General features: G+C 46.5%; 1 protein-coding gene across 1 annotated transcript in view; it reads right to left on the bottom strand.

Moving 5' to 3' along the window:
- Positions 1–488: 488 nt before the first annotated feature.
- The window catches only part of fbrsl1 (fibrosin-like 1), a 531,885-nt gene continuing 521,178 nt past the window's right edge, over positions 489–11,195 (bottom strand). The window contains 10 exon segments of the mRNA XM_070436990.1: positions 489–3,057; positions 3,215–3,485; positions 4,238–4,321; positions 5,838–5,915; positions 7,535–7,667; positions 8,299–8,370; positions 8,523–8,552; positions 8,688–8,759; positions 9,849–9,944; positions 10,151–10,201. Of these exon segments, the coding sequence (XP_070293091.1) occupies positions 1,677–3,057; positions 3,215–3,485; positions 4,238–4,321; positions 5,838–5,915; positions 7,535–7,667; positions 8,299–8,370; positions 8,523–8,552; positions 8,688–8,759; positions 9,849–9,944; positions 10,151–10,201 (2,268 nt within the window). The 3' untranslated portion in view covers positions 489–1,676.

The following is an 11,195-nucleotide window of genomic DNA, read 5'->3' as shown; positions in this document are numbered from 1 at the left end:
AACACCCACTGCCTCTCTCCCAGGCATGGCTCCTCTTAATGAGTCCAGACCGCAGGTCAATACTCCGCTCGTCCGTCAGTCAATAGCGGTTACCTGCAACACAAACACTTAAAACCTGCTTTCTTACAAAATCAATGTCCTATTAGTCCCACCCTCTATTGCCTCTCTTCCCAATCCCATCGATCCCCCAGGAGACCTGTGAGAGATCTGCAGCTGATCCATGTGAGATTACAGTCAAATGAACAGAATTAGAACAGAACCCTCCTTGGCTCCATTGTATTTATTTTATGATTTGTTAGCAATGTGCTAAATGAAATGAGCCAGCTAAGACACTGGCAGTATTGGCAAATCCATGAAAAATTGATTCCTTTAGTGATTTGTGAATTATTGTTATATCACCATTCTACAATTAGGAGGGGGTTACAGCCAGTAACCCTGGTCTCAGAGAATGATCATACAGGTGAATAAAAAGCAACAAACTGCAGATATTAGGTCCAAACTTTATTCCGTACAATTTTAAATCATGAATGTTCGTTTTCATTTTTTTTGCACGCCTAAAACTCTACTTGTTTTGTATACAAGTCTAAAAAACAACAACTGCACAACACCACAACGGTCGACAGAGAAAGTCCTATTGCCGGCCAATCAAAAGTGTCTTCCTTTGCTGTCAATTCATTTTACTGGGGCTGCATGTAAGCTTCTGGTACAGTTTCTCTGTAACGGGGAAGTCTGTAGGTTTATAATTCCATGGCCATCATTGGGAAAAAAAAACATGTTGAGTTATTCCAAGTTCCTCTCACTGAATCAACATTATCCAACAGTGTCCATTCCATTCCAGGTGGCTCTCCATCGGGGTGCTCAGCGCCTCTTTGCATAGATTGCAGATGATCATTCCAGCCCCCTTCTGATGCCCGCCCTCCTTCCCTCCCATTGGACAGGATCGTCTGTTACCATGGTTTCCAACCGGCAAGTGGTTCAGTTTTGATTTAATTTGTTTTTCTAGAAACATTTAAAAAGCCTAATAAATTTACATTGTAATTTTGCTGCAAGGAATATCAACAAGATATTTACATGAATTTTCTTTACAGAGACCGAACAAAGACCTCGTAATATATATTTGTCTGCATATCTCAAAGGCAAAGCAAATAAAATGCAAATGAGTATTTCCATGTACCATGAGGTTATATTACTGTTGTAAGGGTAAAAAGTCCAGTCTGTACTGTGGAGCATCATCTTTCATATGTCTCACAATGGACTGGGATATTGAAAATAAGAGACTAACGCACAAAATACAAATTCATAAAAATTATGTCTATACATGGAACAAGGATAGGAAATGTACAAACTCATTTTAATCAGAATCTCACTTTTCGCTCAAAATCGAAAAAGGTTTTAGATTAATATATTAATATCAAATTTTATGTCGGAAACAAACGTACACATACTTTTTGATTCGTGTTCTTCTAACCAACATTCTCATCAGCCTGTCCATGTCAAATAAAATCATGGCATGTGCTTCTTCAACCTTACAAATCTTTCCTTTGTACAATCATACTGTTTCCTCGTTTACTAATGCCTTTCTCCATTGTAAAGCAGTGCATTTTGTTCGCTCTAGAAGGTTCCAAATTGGGGAGTGAGTCTTTTTAAGCATCCATGTCCTTTGTCTGTATGTAAAGCTACCGTGCCTCCACTTCTTTGGGGTTGCGGGAGGGGGAGTAATCTCGGGGGTCCTGGGTGGTGAGGGGGGTAGTCCTTCTGGGGGAGGCTGSTCTGGYGCTSCCYGCWGMCACTAGKGGAGGGGGGGCGCTAAGKGCRGCGGTGGGGGGCGTCCGGTTYAGCAGGCCRTTGTGTCCRGTGGAGGGGCTGAGTCTGGGGTAGGGCATGCCGCCCAGGTGGGGCATGAAGGGGGGCATGTGTGGCAGGTGTCCCTCCATGGGGGACTGGTGCAGCTGGTGAAGCCGCGCTCGGTCCAGCTCCTCCCTCAGGTGCTGGCGCTCTCTTTCCTCTGCCTGTTGCCTCATCCTCTCGTGCTCCCGCCGTACCTCCAGCAGGTGCTCRTGGTGGGAGTAGTCGTGKGCCTCTCTCTCCCGGTARGCCCGCTCCTGCTCGTAYATGCTGGGGAAGCGCTGGGCCTGCTCMGCCCTCAGMTGRAAGTCCATCCTGCGCTGCAGGTCCAKGTTGCGGTAGGCCTCCCTCAGTGGGTCCCAGGGGAAGGCTTGGTGGGGCATCCGGTCCCTCCCTGCAGCAGCAGCCAGGGGGCTSACCCCCATAAAKGGAGCCATGYGRGCCCGGTCCAGCACGTTGAGACTGCCCATCTGGTGCATGGCGCTCATGGAGAGGGGCAGGGAGTGGGCCATGTGCACCCCGTGCAGGGAGCCGTGGGTGGGCAAGTCACTGCAGCGTGGGGAGGGGGGAGGAGGCTGCTGGGACAGAGGAGGGTGGTGGTGGTGGTGGTGGTGGTGACCRGGCTGGGGAGGTGGAGGAGGTAGAGGYTGAGGAGGAGGAGCAGGCTGAGGGSCAGGCTCGGAGCTCACCACCAYCACMTCCTGGTCCTCYTTGCGCTCCTCCTTGATCTTCATGTCGTTCTTCACCTTGTGCAGCAGCAGGTCCCCCCCAGARGAMGGRSGAMCCTCCTTCCTGTCCCTGTCCCCRTCCTTGAGTAGMGTGGGTGGGGGRCCACCAGCCATYTTCATKCCTGTCTCAGATAGGACAGCCTTGGGGTAGGGAGAGGGCGTGCGGTGGGCTGGTTTGATGGAGTCCTCTGACGAGCGTCTGTCTCTGTCGGTCACCTCCTTCCCTCCTCCAGGGGAGCGGCTCTCCTTCACCTTGACCTCCCCCACTATGGCCACCTCTCGGTGGCGCTCCGGGAGCTCCTTCTCTGCCTCCCGTACCCGGTCCACGCTGCCGCTGTGGTGGCGACCCGAGTCGCTGGAGTTCTGGCTGTTAGAGCGGATCAGGCTACTGATCTGGTAGCTGGTTGGGGCCGATGCAGGGGACGAACGGTTGGAGTGGCGGTTACGGTCAATCGAATCTCTGAGGGGCACAAACAAAATAACACTGTGTATTTATCAGAAGGTTAGAATGGAGTTTTTATTTTATTTTTTACTTTAGTTGGAAATATGTGTGCATGAAAATTAGCATTCAAATAACAAACACTTGAGTTACTTACAACTAATACAAATAATTCAGAGTTGTATTCATACAAACTACATACCTGTCTTTATCCTTATCCTCTTTGCTGATGGATGAATCCCTTTTTTCCTGTTCTCTCTCCCTCTCCCGTTCCCGTTCCCTCTCTCGTTCTCGTTCACGCTCGTGGCTGTTTGCTGAGTTGCTGCGCTCCGTGTCTGCAGACTTGGGCCACTGCGGAGGGGTGGGGAAGGAGGGTGGGGTCCGGTGGAGCCTGTTCCAGGTGTCATGGTGAGGGCTGCTGAAGCCTGGCAGGCCCCCTGGGCCCTCTTTATGGCCAAAGACACTGTTGGAGCCTGAAGGAGAGGCGACAGGGAGAAAAGAGTGTAAGCGAACCAAACTAAACTCCCTCCTGGACACACAACATAAGATGGAGAGACTGAAGACAAGAGGAAAGAAAAAGAAAATCAACACAATAGCAGCTTTGTCTTTGTCTTGAGAGTTCTGAGCGGTCTCTTGCTGCAAGCAGCTCTGCTTTACAAAGACTGGCCAGGTTAATGGCTTCCCCCTCTGCACTTCTAGCTGCTTGAAACAGACCCTACTCTGCTCTGCTCCCCCATTCACTCCTCTCTCAGGGCCTTTTCACTGGAAAGGGGGCGGATGGGGGGGACTCAATTACCCTCTGGGGTGAGGGTAGTGAAAAGCCAGGGAGACCTTAGCATTCCACAGGGTGTCTATTTCACTGAAATCCATTTTGCTACAGGGCAACTGATTTGGCAGAGGAGAATAAGAGAGAGAGAGGGAGGGAGAGGGCGAGAGAGGGAGAAAACCCTCCACAGTGGTGATGAGGGGGCTTTTAGAATAATTAATACATGAATAGCAACCAAACAGCAAGCCTGTGAGTGCTGTGTGCGTTGGCAGTGTTGCTGTCAGATTAAAGCCAAGCTACTGGGGAGGGGGGTGGACGGAGAGACAGAGAGAGAGAGCTGTGCTGCCTGCCTTTTTGTTCCTCCGTGTTAGTTTTATTTTGGCATTTGATGCAGAACTAAGTGCCTTGATTTCGTTCCTCCCTGGCCCACTCGGGGAGGGGCGGGGGGCTGGCGCTTACCAAGCGAGGGGTTGCCTAATCCTCCGAAGGCACTGGTTGAAAGGTTGCCGAGGCCGCCAAAGGTACTGGAGCGACTGAAAGGATCTGCAAAATGCCAAACAGGGATTAGCTGAGCCGGCTGGAGGAGCCCGACCACTCGTTCCACTCTGCTTTTCTCTTACAAGCGGAGCTGTGGGTTTTCTAGCGCTGCTATCCTGCTTCCTCTAATCCTACTGTATGTAGCTAGCTAGCGAGGCTTGCTGCCTGCTCTGGCCACACTGGATTTACTCCCACACTGTCCGTAATGGAGCGGAGCCTTTAATCTCTGACCCTCATTCTAGGGAAGCACTGCCTGATGGGAGACTGAGTACGATGGGGTCTAGGTTGGAGCTGGACTACAATCGGACAGGGGATTTGGAGGTCTCCAACAGTCAGGCACACAGCTGCTTTAATGGAGAATGTTTGTTGAGTAGGCTTTAGAGATGCTTCAGTGTTTGACACTTCCATTTGAACCTGCACACTCTGAGAAAACATGTGCTACCTAGAACCATAGGGATCTTCGGCTGTATGTTTCCAGGTTAAAGGTTTCTTTGAGGGTTCTTCTTTGGGGGGAAATGTTCTACCTGGATCCAAAAATGGTTCCAGATGAAGAAACCTTTATCATTCTACGTAGCACATTTTCTACTACGAGTGTCTTAGTTAAACCTAGTTTACATAGAAGTGTACATAGAACTCAAAATGGAAAGGTATGCATACCTACCTGAATCAGGACACAACATTATCAAGATTGAGTAAGAAGGCATATTGGAAAATGCCAGAGGTTAAATCAATGATGAATGATCCTTTAATCTAGTTCTGAAAGACTTCCACTATGTGGTGAATGCAATGCAACAGTTTGTCAATATATCAGCAAACAACAGCTAGAAAGTCACACTTGAATTAGTTCTTTGGGCAGGAATTTCACCCAAAATCTTTGAGGAGTGTCATAATTCCTCAACATTTCTCCCCTGTGCACCAAGTGTTTATAAACTCAAATTGGATTGACTCAAGAGCTTATCCCGTGAAATCACCTTGCTGCACTGAAGCCTAACAACCTATTTGATGGGAAATACAGAATAATAGAAAAACCTCCATTACTCTGTCTGTGAAAGAGACGAGCAGAACTGGAAGAGGCCATAAGAAGAAGCCTCAAGGTAAAATGGCATCTTTTCTGAGCCCATCTGCCTAAGTCTAAGGCAATATGAAATGTTGTGCAGTAAAAAACCTTCCCTTGAACAAAGGAGCTAGAAAATAAAGTCAGGAAATTAGAAAAACTACCATAACAAGCCCAGAGTGGCCTTCCTTCCACATCAGTACAGGCAGGAGGGTAACTCAAGGGTATCTTTTATGAATCACGGGGATAGATTTCATGAGGGCTCTCTACACAGCACTAAAGTTAAACTGAGTGTGAGATATGGAGCAGGATGTCTTCACTAGCCAGAACCTCTATTTCCCTATTATAACCTTATTTTAAAAACAACAAAATGTGACTGTAGTAGTATTCTCAATATGAGTGCAACAAAGAGAGAGAAAGTAAAAAAGGAAAAATTGGGATTGAAAATGTGGCGCTATTTCCACTTACCTGCCAAGTGGCTGGGAGGCAGGAAGCCGCTGTGGTGGGGGGAGGGGCCGTACGGGGAGGCGGCCGGATGGCCAGAACCTACGGGAGGAGAGAGAGAGAGAGAGAGAGAGAGAGAGAGAGAGAGAGAGAGAGAGAGAGAGAGAGAGAGAGAGAGAGAGAGAGAGAGAGAGAGAGAGGGAGAGAGAGAGAGAGAGAGAGAGAGTTGAAAAAGAAAAGGAGAGCCATACATTCTAGGAGCTCAGATGCAATAATTTAATAACCTAATAACCAACATTTGGACAGACAAGCTGTCTTCATCAGGGTATAATGACAAACACTGCGGGTCACTAGTTTATATAGTGTCAAAGAACACACACAGGTGTCTGTAATCATGGCTGGGTGTGGCTTGATATCATTGGTTAATTTACAGATATAAATAGAACATATAAAAAACATAAATGGATAGCATACGGTCATAGATACAATTTGGCTACATAGGCCTACAAACATTTACAATGAATAGAAAAATCACAATAATCACAAGAATGGCTTCAGATCAAAGTCTACGTTGAGACCGAAGGGAGCAAAGGTCTTTAAATGAAAGCTCCAGACAGCCTCTCGTTTAAACAATAAATTGTCGAGGTCTCCCCCTCTCCTAGAGAGGGTGATGAGTTCGATGCCGATATAACGGAAGGACGAAACCGAGTAGTTTGCTTCCAGAGAGAGTGGACCGACCATGTCATCTCAGTGTCTCCACTCAGATAGTGGTGTCAGTAGTCATCTGTCATAACCTCTAACTAGGCATCCAAAAAGAGGACAAACCACCAAAAATACTGTGAAGGATATCTGATGTTTCATAGGGTTAACAGTGGTTGTCTGAGAAAGGCTTGATAGCAATTAGCATAATATTCAATAGTCTCACGTGTTTGTGGATGTGTGTGCGCTCGTACGTGTATATGCATTTAGGATGGGGGGGGGCTTTTTTATGAACAGACGTTGACCTCTTACAAAACGTTCTTCACCCATATTTCATGAATGGTTCATGAACGAGCCAATTACAAGCCAATTCAGGACACAATACTGCATAATTACAAGCTAAAGGGCATCCGCCTCCATGTTGCCTTCAAAGCAGGTTCTACCAGTCAATTATCACAAATAATTGTGTTCCAAATGGCACCATAGTGCACTATGTAGGGAATAGGTTTCCATTTAGGATGCAACCATAGAGAAGAATCCATATTCATGGCCACATCACATGTCTAGGACAAAATTGACAACAACAGCACTTCAACTAGGGCAGGTAAAGAAGAATAGAACACAGCTGAACACTAATACACCGTGTGTCATTACCAGTGTGAAGAAATGTGACAGGTAACCAGGAAGTAAACATCTGTCTATATGCATAGAGTTACACTCTTATTGGACAACAGTAGACCTACTCATAATTCAACCTGAAGCTCTGAAAGGTACTATGGGGTTTGGTAGATTTGGTATGGCGTCCACATCACCAGAATTGTGGGGTTGTTGGCAGTAGGGGTGGTATTCTGACTTGAGAGCCGGACTTTCATGTCTCATTCATAGATGTCAATGGGAGACAAAAAGGAAGCGTTCAAATCTGAAACTATAATAGCCCTAAAGACCCTGTGACATGTCCCTCTGTGCTGGGTAGAGGACCATGAGCCCTGTGCTGGGTAGAGGACCATGAGCCCTGTACTGACCTGTGGAGGAGAACATGGGTCGTGCCAAGTCGTGGGTGTAGGGAAACCCAGGAAACACCCCTGGGGCAGGGGGACGACTGAACAGGTCCAGCTTTCCATTCATGTCCAGTTTGTGAGGGTCCACCTGCATCTGCTGTCAGAGAGAAGGGGTGAGAGTGGGCAGCGAGAGAGAAAGAGAGAGAGAGAGCGGGAACACGAGGGAGATGAAGATAAAAGGGAAAGAAAAGGTAGAGGATGAGAAAGAAAAGAAAACAGAGTGGCACTGTCAGTGTTTGCAAATGTAGTAATTAACAATAATTGACGCCAGTCATTTCATAGTTCAAGGAGGGACTTGTAATCTGCTATAATCAGTGATGTAATCACTGTGTGAGATCAGAGAGGAGGGACAACATACAGTACATAATGCCTCTACATGCCCAACACATACCCACTGTGCCATAACAACATCAGGGTAAGCTGATTAGGCCCACTAAACCCCATGAGGACGGGGTGCCTATGACAGTGACACCATGACAGAGACAAGAGGAGTCTTCCAAACTACAACCAAAATGGCCGCTACATAAATAGGCATAGAAAGAGAGGAATCCTTGGGAAAATAAAACATTTGGCAGAGGATCAGGCACATCCCTCCTTCCCCTCCCTTGGCCTCCTTCTGCCTAACACACACACACACACACACACACACACACACACACACACACACACACACACACACACACACACACACCACACACCACACACCACACACCACACACCACGCTCACCTTCATCTTCTGCTGATGGTGGTAAATCTGCCAGGCGATCTGGACGTGCACCGCACACCATTTGCCAGGTTTCTGGAAGTTAGCAAATTATTCTAGGTTAAACCCAACACTTTAATGCTATGACACGATGATACTGTAGAATTTACTCAACGTTATGACATGTTGGTACTTGGTACTGCAGTAAATTTGACAGTGCATGGAAGACAAATGAAATCATGGCTTACTCTAACTGCTGTCCTGAAAGGATCCGATACCTGTGTTGTTGAAAGAAGAAAACATGAACCATAATCAACCCACAGCCACAATCATCTATACTTCCTTCATCTCCATTGTAAAGCATCAAGCATGGGCTTGGTGTTTTCGAGGGACAGTGACAGTAGGCTACGTACCCGTGGGTCCTTCTGTAGGAGTGTGTGAGGTACTGCCCCCGAACGGGATGCTACGTCTATGGGGTTAGAGGACTAAAAGAGAGGATAGATAAAGAAGAGAGAGAAAGACAGAGGCAGAGTGTTGCAAATGAAGATGGTGGAAAAAGGGACTTTGCACAGAATGACAACACCAACAATAGACACACTCCAAAACACTGCCTCTTCTGCATTGATTCACACCAAGAGACCCTGCAAAGCAAGCAACTGTATGTGACGTGCACTCCTAGGAGGTCTCCAGTACAGAATTAACAAGACGGCAAATTATAGATCTCCGTCTTTGAGGTCTAGAAGAACCAGAATGCCTAGATCTTAATCCATCCCAGAGTACTAGGTGATCCCAGGTGGTTCCTAGCACCACACCCTCCACCCTCCATCTTCCAACCCCTCTCCTGATGCTCAGTGGTGCCCAGCGTTTGGCTGTAGGTGGTGAATGGAGGGATGGAGGGGGCTAACTGTACTGTACTCTAACCATCTGGAGGCAGGAAACAAAAGACCTCCATTATAGAGCCTGTAGGGAATAAAACCAGGGGATTTAGGCCAGCTTTGATTGGTGGCTTACAACAGGGTCAGAGCCTATTGGGCGCCTGCCAGGCCCCAATCATCACACACTAACACACACACACACTAACACACACACACACACACACACTACCACACACACACACACACACACACATATATATATACACATACACATATACACACACGGCTGCTTATCTCCCCCTGCACAGTGGCGGGCGGCTCAGGCCCGCCAGCTTAAAGACAGGCCTTGTTTGCATAGTCTATTATAGTGAAAAAAAAGAAGCAGGAGCAGATTTGTCAGGCTGGTTCACTTGAAACGCAGCTGCCTGCTGCCCTGTACACAGACTGTAAAGGAAGGCTTTGGTGGTATTCAGGTCCCCTAATTCTAGCCTCATTCTTGGGTGAGATGATGAGCAGAATGCTGAGTTGCCAGTGCGGGTGTGTTTGTGAAAAAAATGCATGTGTGTATGTGGTGTTTTTGTATTGTGTGAGTGAATGAGTGAGTGTGTGTGCATGCGCGCATGTGTATTGTGTGCATGTGTGTTTGTGTGCGTGTGCGCAATGCATACTTGTGTGTGTGTGCAGGTCTGTGGGGCTAACCTTGGGCTGGAAGGCTCCTTGCAGTGAGCTGAAGGGTCCTGAGTGTGGGAGCAGCGGGGGCATGCCTGGCATTGTGGGGGGGTAGGAGGGGAAGAACTGCATGGGGGAGAGGAGACACACAACCACTTCTTAAAACAGATTACAACAAGACGCAAAGAGACAACACTCACACATAAACACGTGTAGAAGAATAAATTGATATTTTCTTTCTCCAAATTTCAAATATCTAACCACAGTAACTATTTGACAGAAAACATGCTAAAAGCATGGTGATGGAAGTTGAAAGGAAATAGTTAACTTACATTTGAATGTCTAATGAATGGATTGTCCAGTTTTGGAGCGTATTTGTCGAACTGGAAAAAAAGAATGGGAAAGCAGAGTAAGACGTCAGTGATGCCAAACTGACCAATAACAATAACAGGAACTCTGCATCTATGAACTAAAGACCATCCAAGGAATACAAGAAAATCCCATTACACCTATTCAGTGACAGAACAACACAGGAGAGAGGAAGTTCAGCACAACATCAGTTAGATCAAAAGCCCAGGAAGTCTGACAGCAGCTGGCTTAAAGGAAACACTGAGCATTCTGGGGTCATGTTTTGTTTTTCTTTAGCGTGCGGCTGGCCAGCCAGACTGCAGATTGAGATTAAGTTAAATCATCAGTGATATGACTAATCAAATGGACTGCCAATATTAGGGATTTTCCAATTTGTCTGCAGCACAGAAAAACAGCCATTGAGTTAGGCCTAGAGACAGTACTATGCTTGGGCGGGGGGAGCTCTCTCTACCTTACTTAAAGGCCTCAGTGTAAAACGAGAAGATTGAGTTATGTTTCTTATTAGGTGGAAAATTTGGAGACGTGAAACTAATAGGCTGTGACAGATGTAGGGTTTTACAATGATCTCTGTTATGGAAACGGAGCACACAGAGACACATACATACTATGGGGGGTTGCCATTTTAGTGTGTGTGACGACTCAGAGAGCGAAATCTCAGAGACATTAACATTTTCTATGCGTAACATCATATAACTCTGGGTATATGAACAGTCAGTCTTTGATAGGTGAAATTAAATTGGTTCGACTACATTTTCAAGAGAGCTCATTTTGAACATGTACAGCATGAGACTGAAATAACTTTGAACGACTCAAATGGTTTAATATAATGAAACATTTTCCGAAGCATACTAATAGAATAATGACATTAGGATCTCAACAGAAAGACTATAGCCTCATATACAGTATCTGATCATGAGGCCAAGCCATGGGAATCTAGTTTACATATTTGTCAGTTAGTGAGAGAGAGAGAGAGAGAGAGAGAGAGAGAGAGAGAGAGAGAGAGAGAGA

This window comes from Salvelinus sp. IW2-2015, linkage group LG33 (assembly GCF_002910315.2).
Source record: "Salvelinus sp. IW2-2015 linkage group LG33, ASM291031v2, whole genome shotgun sequence".
NCBI classification, from domain to species: domain Eukaryota; kingdom Metazoa; phylum Chordata; class Actinopteri; order Salmoniformes; family Salmonidae; genus Salvelinus; species Salvelinus sp. IW2-2015.
The sequence above is the reverse complement of the archived record's forward strand: the minus strand, read 5'-3'. Positions and strand labels throughout refer to the sequence as shown.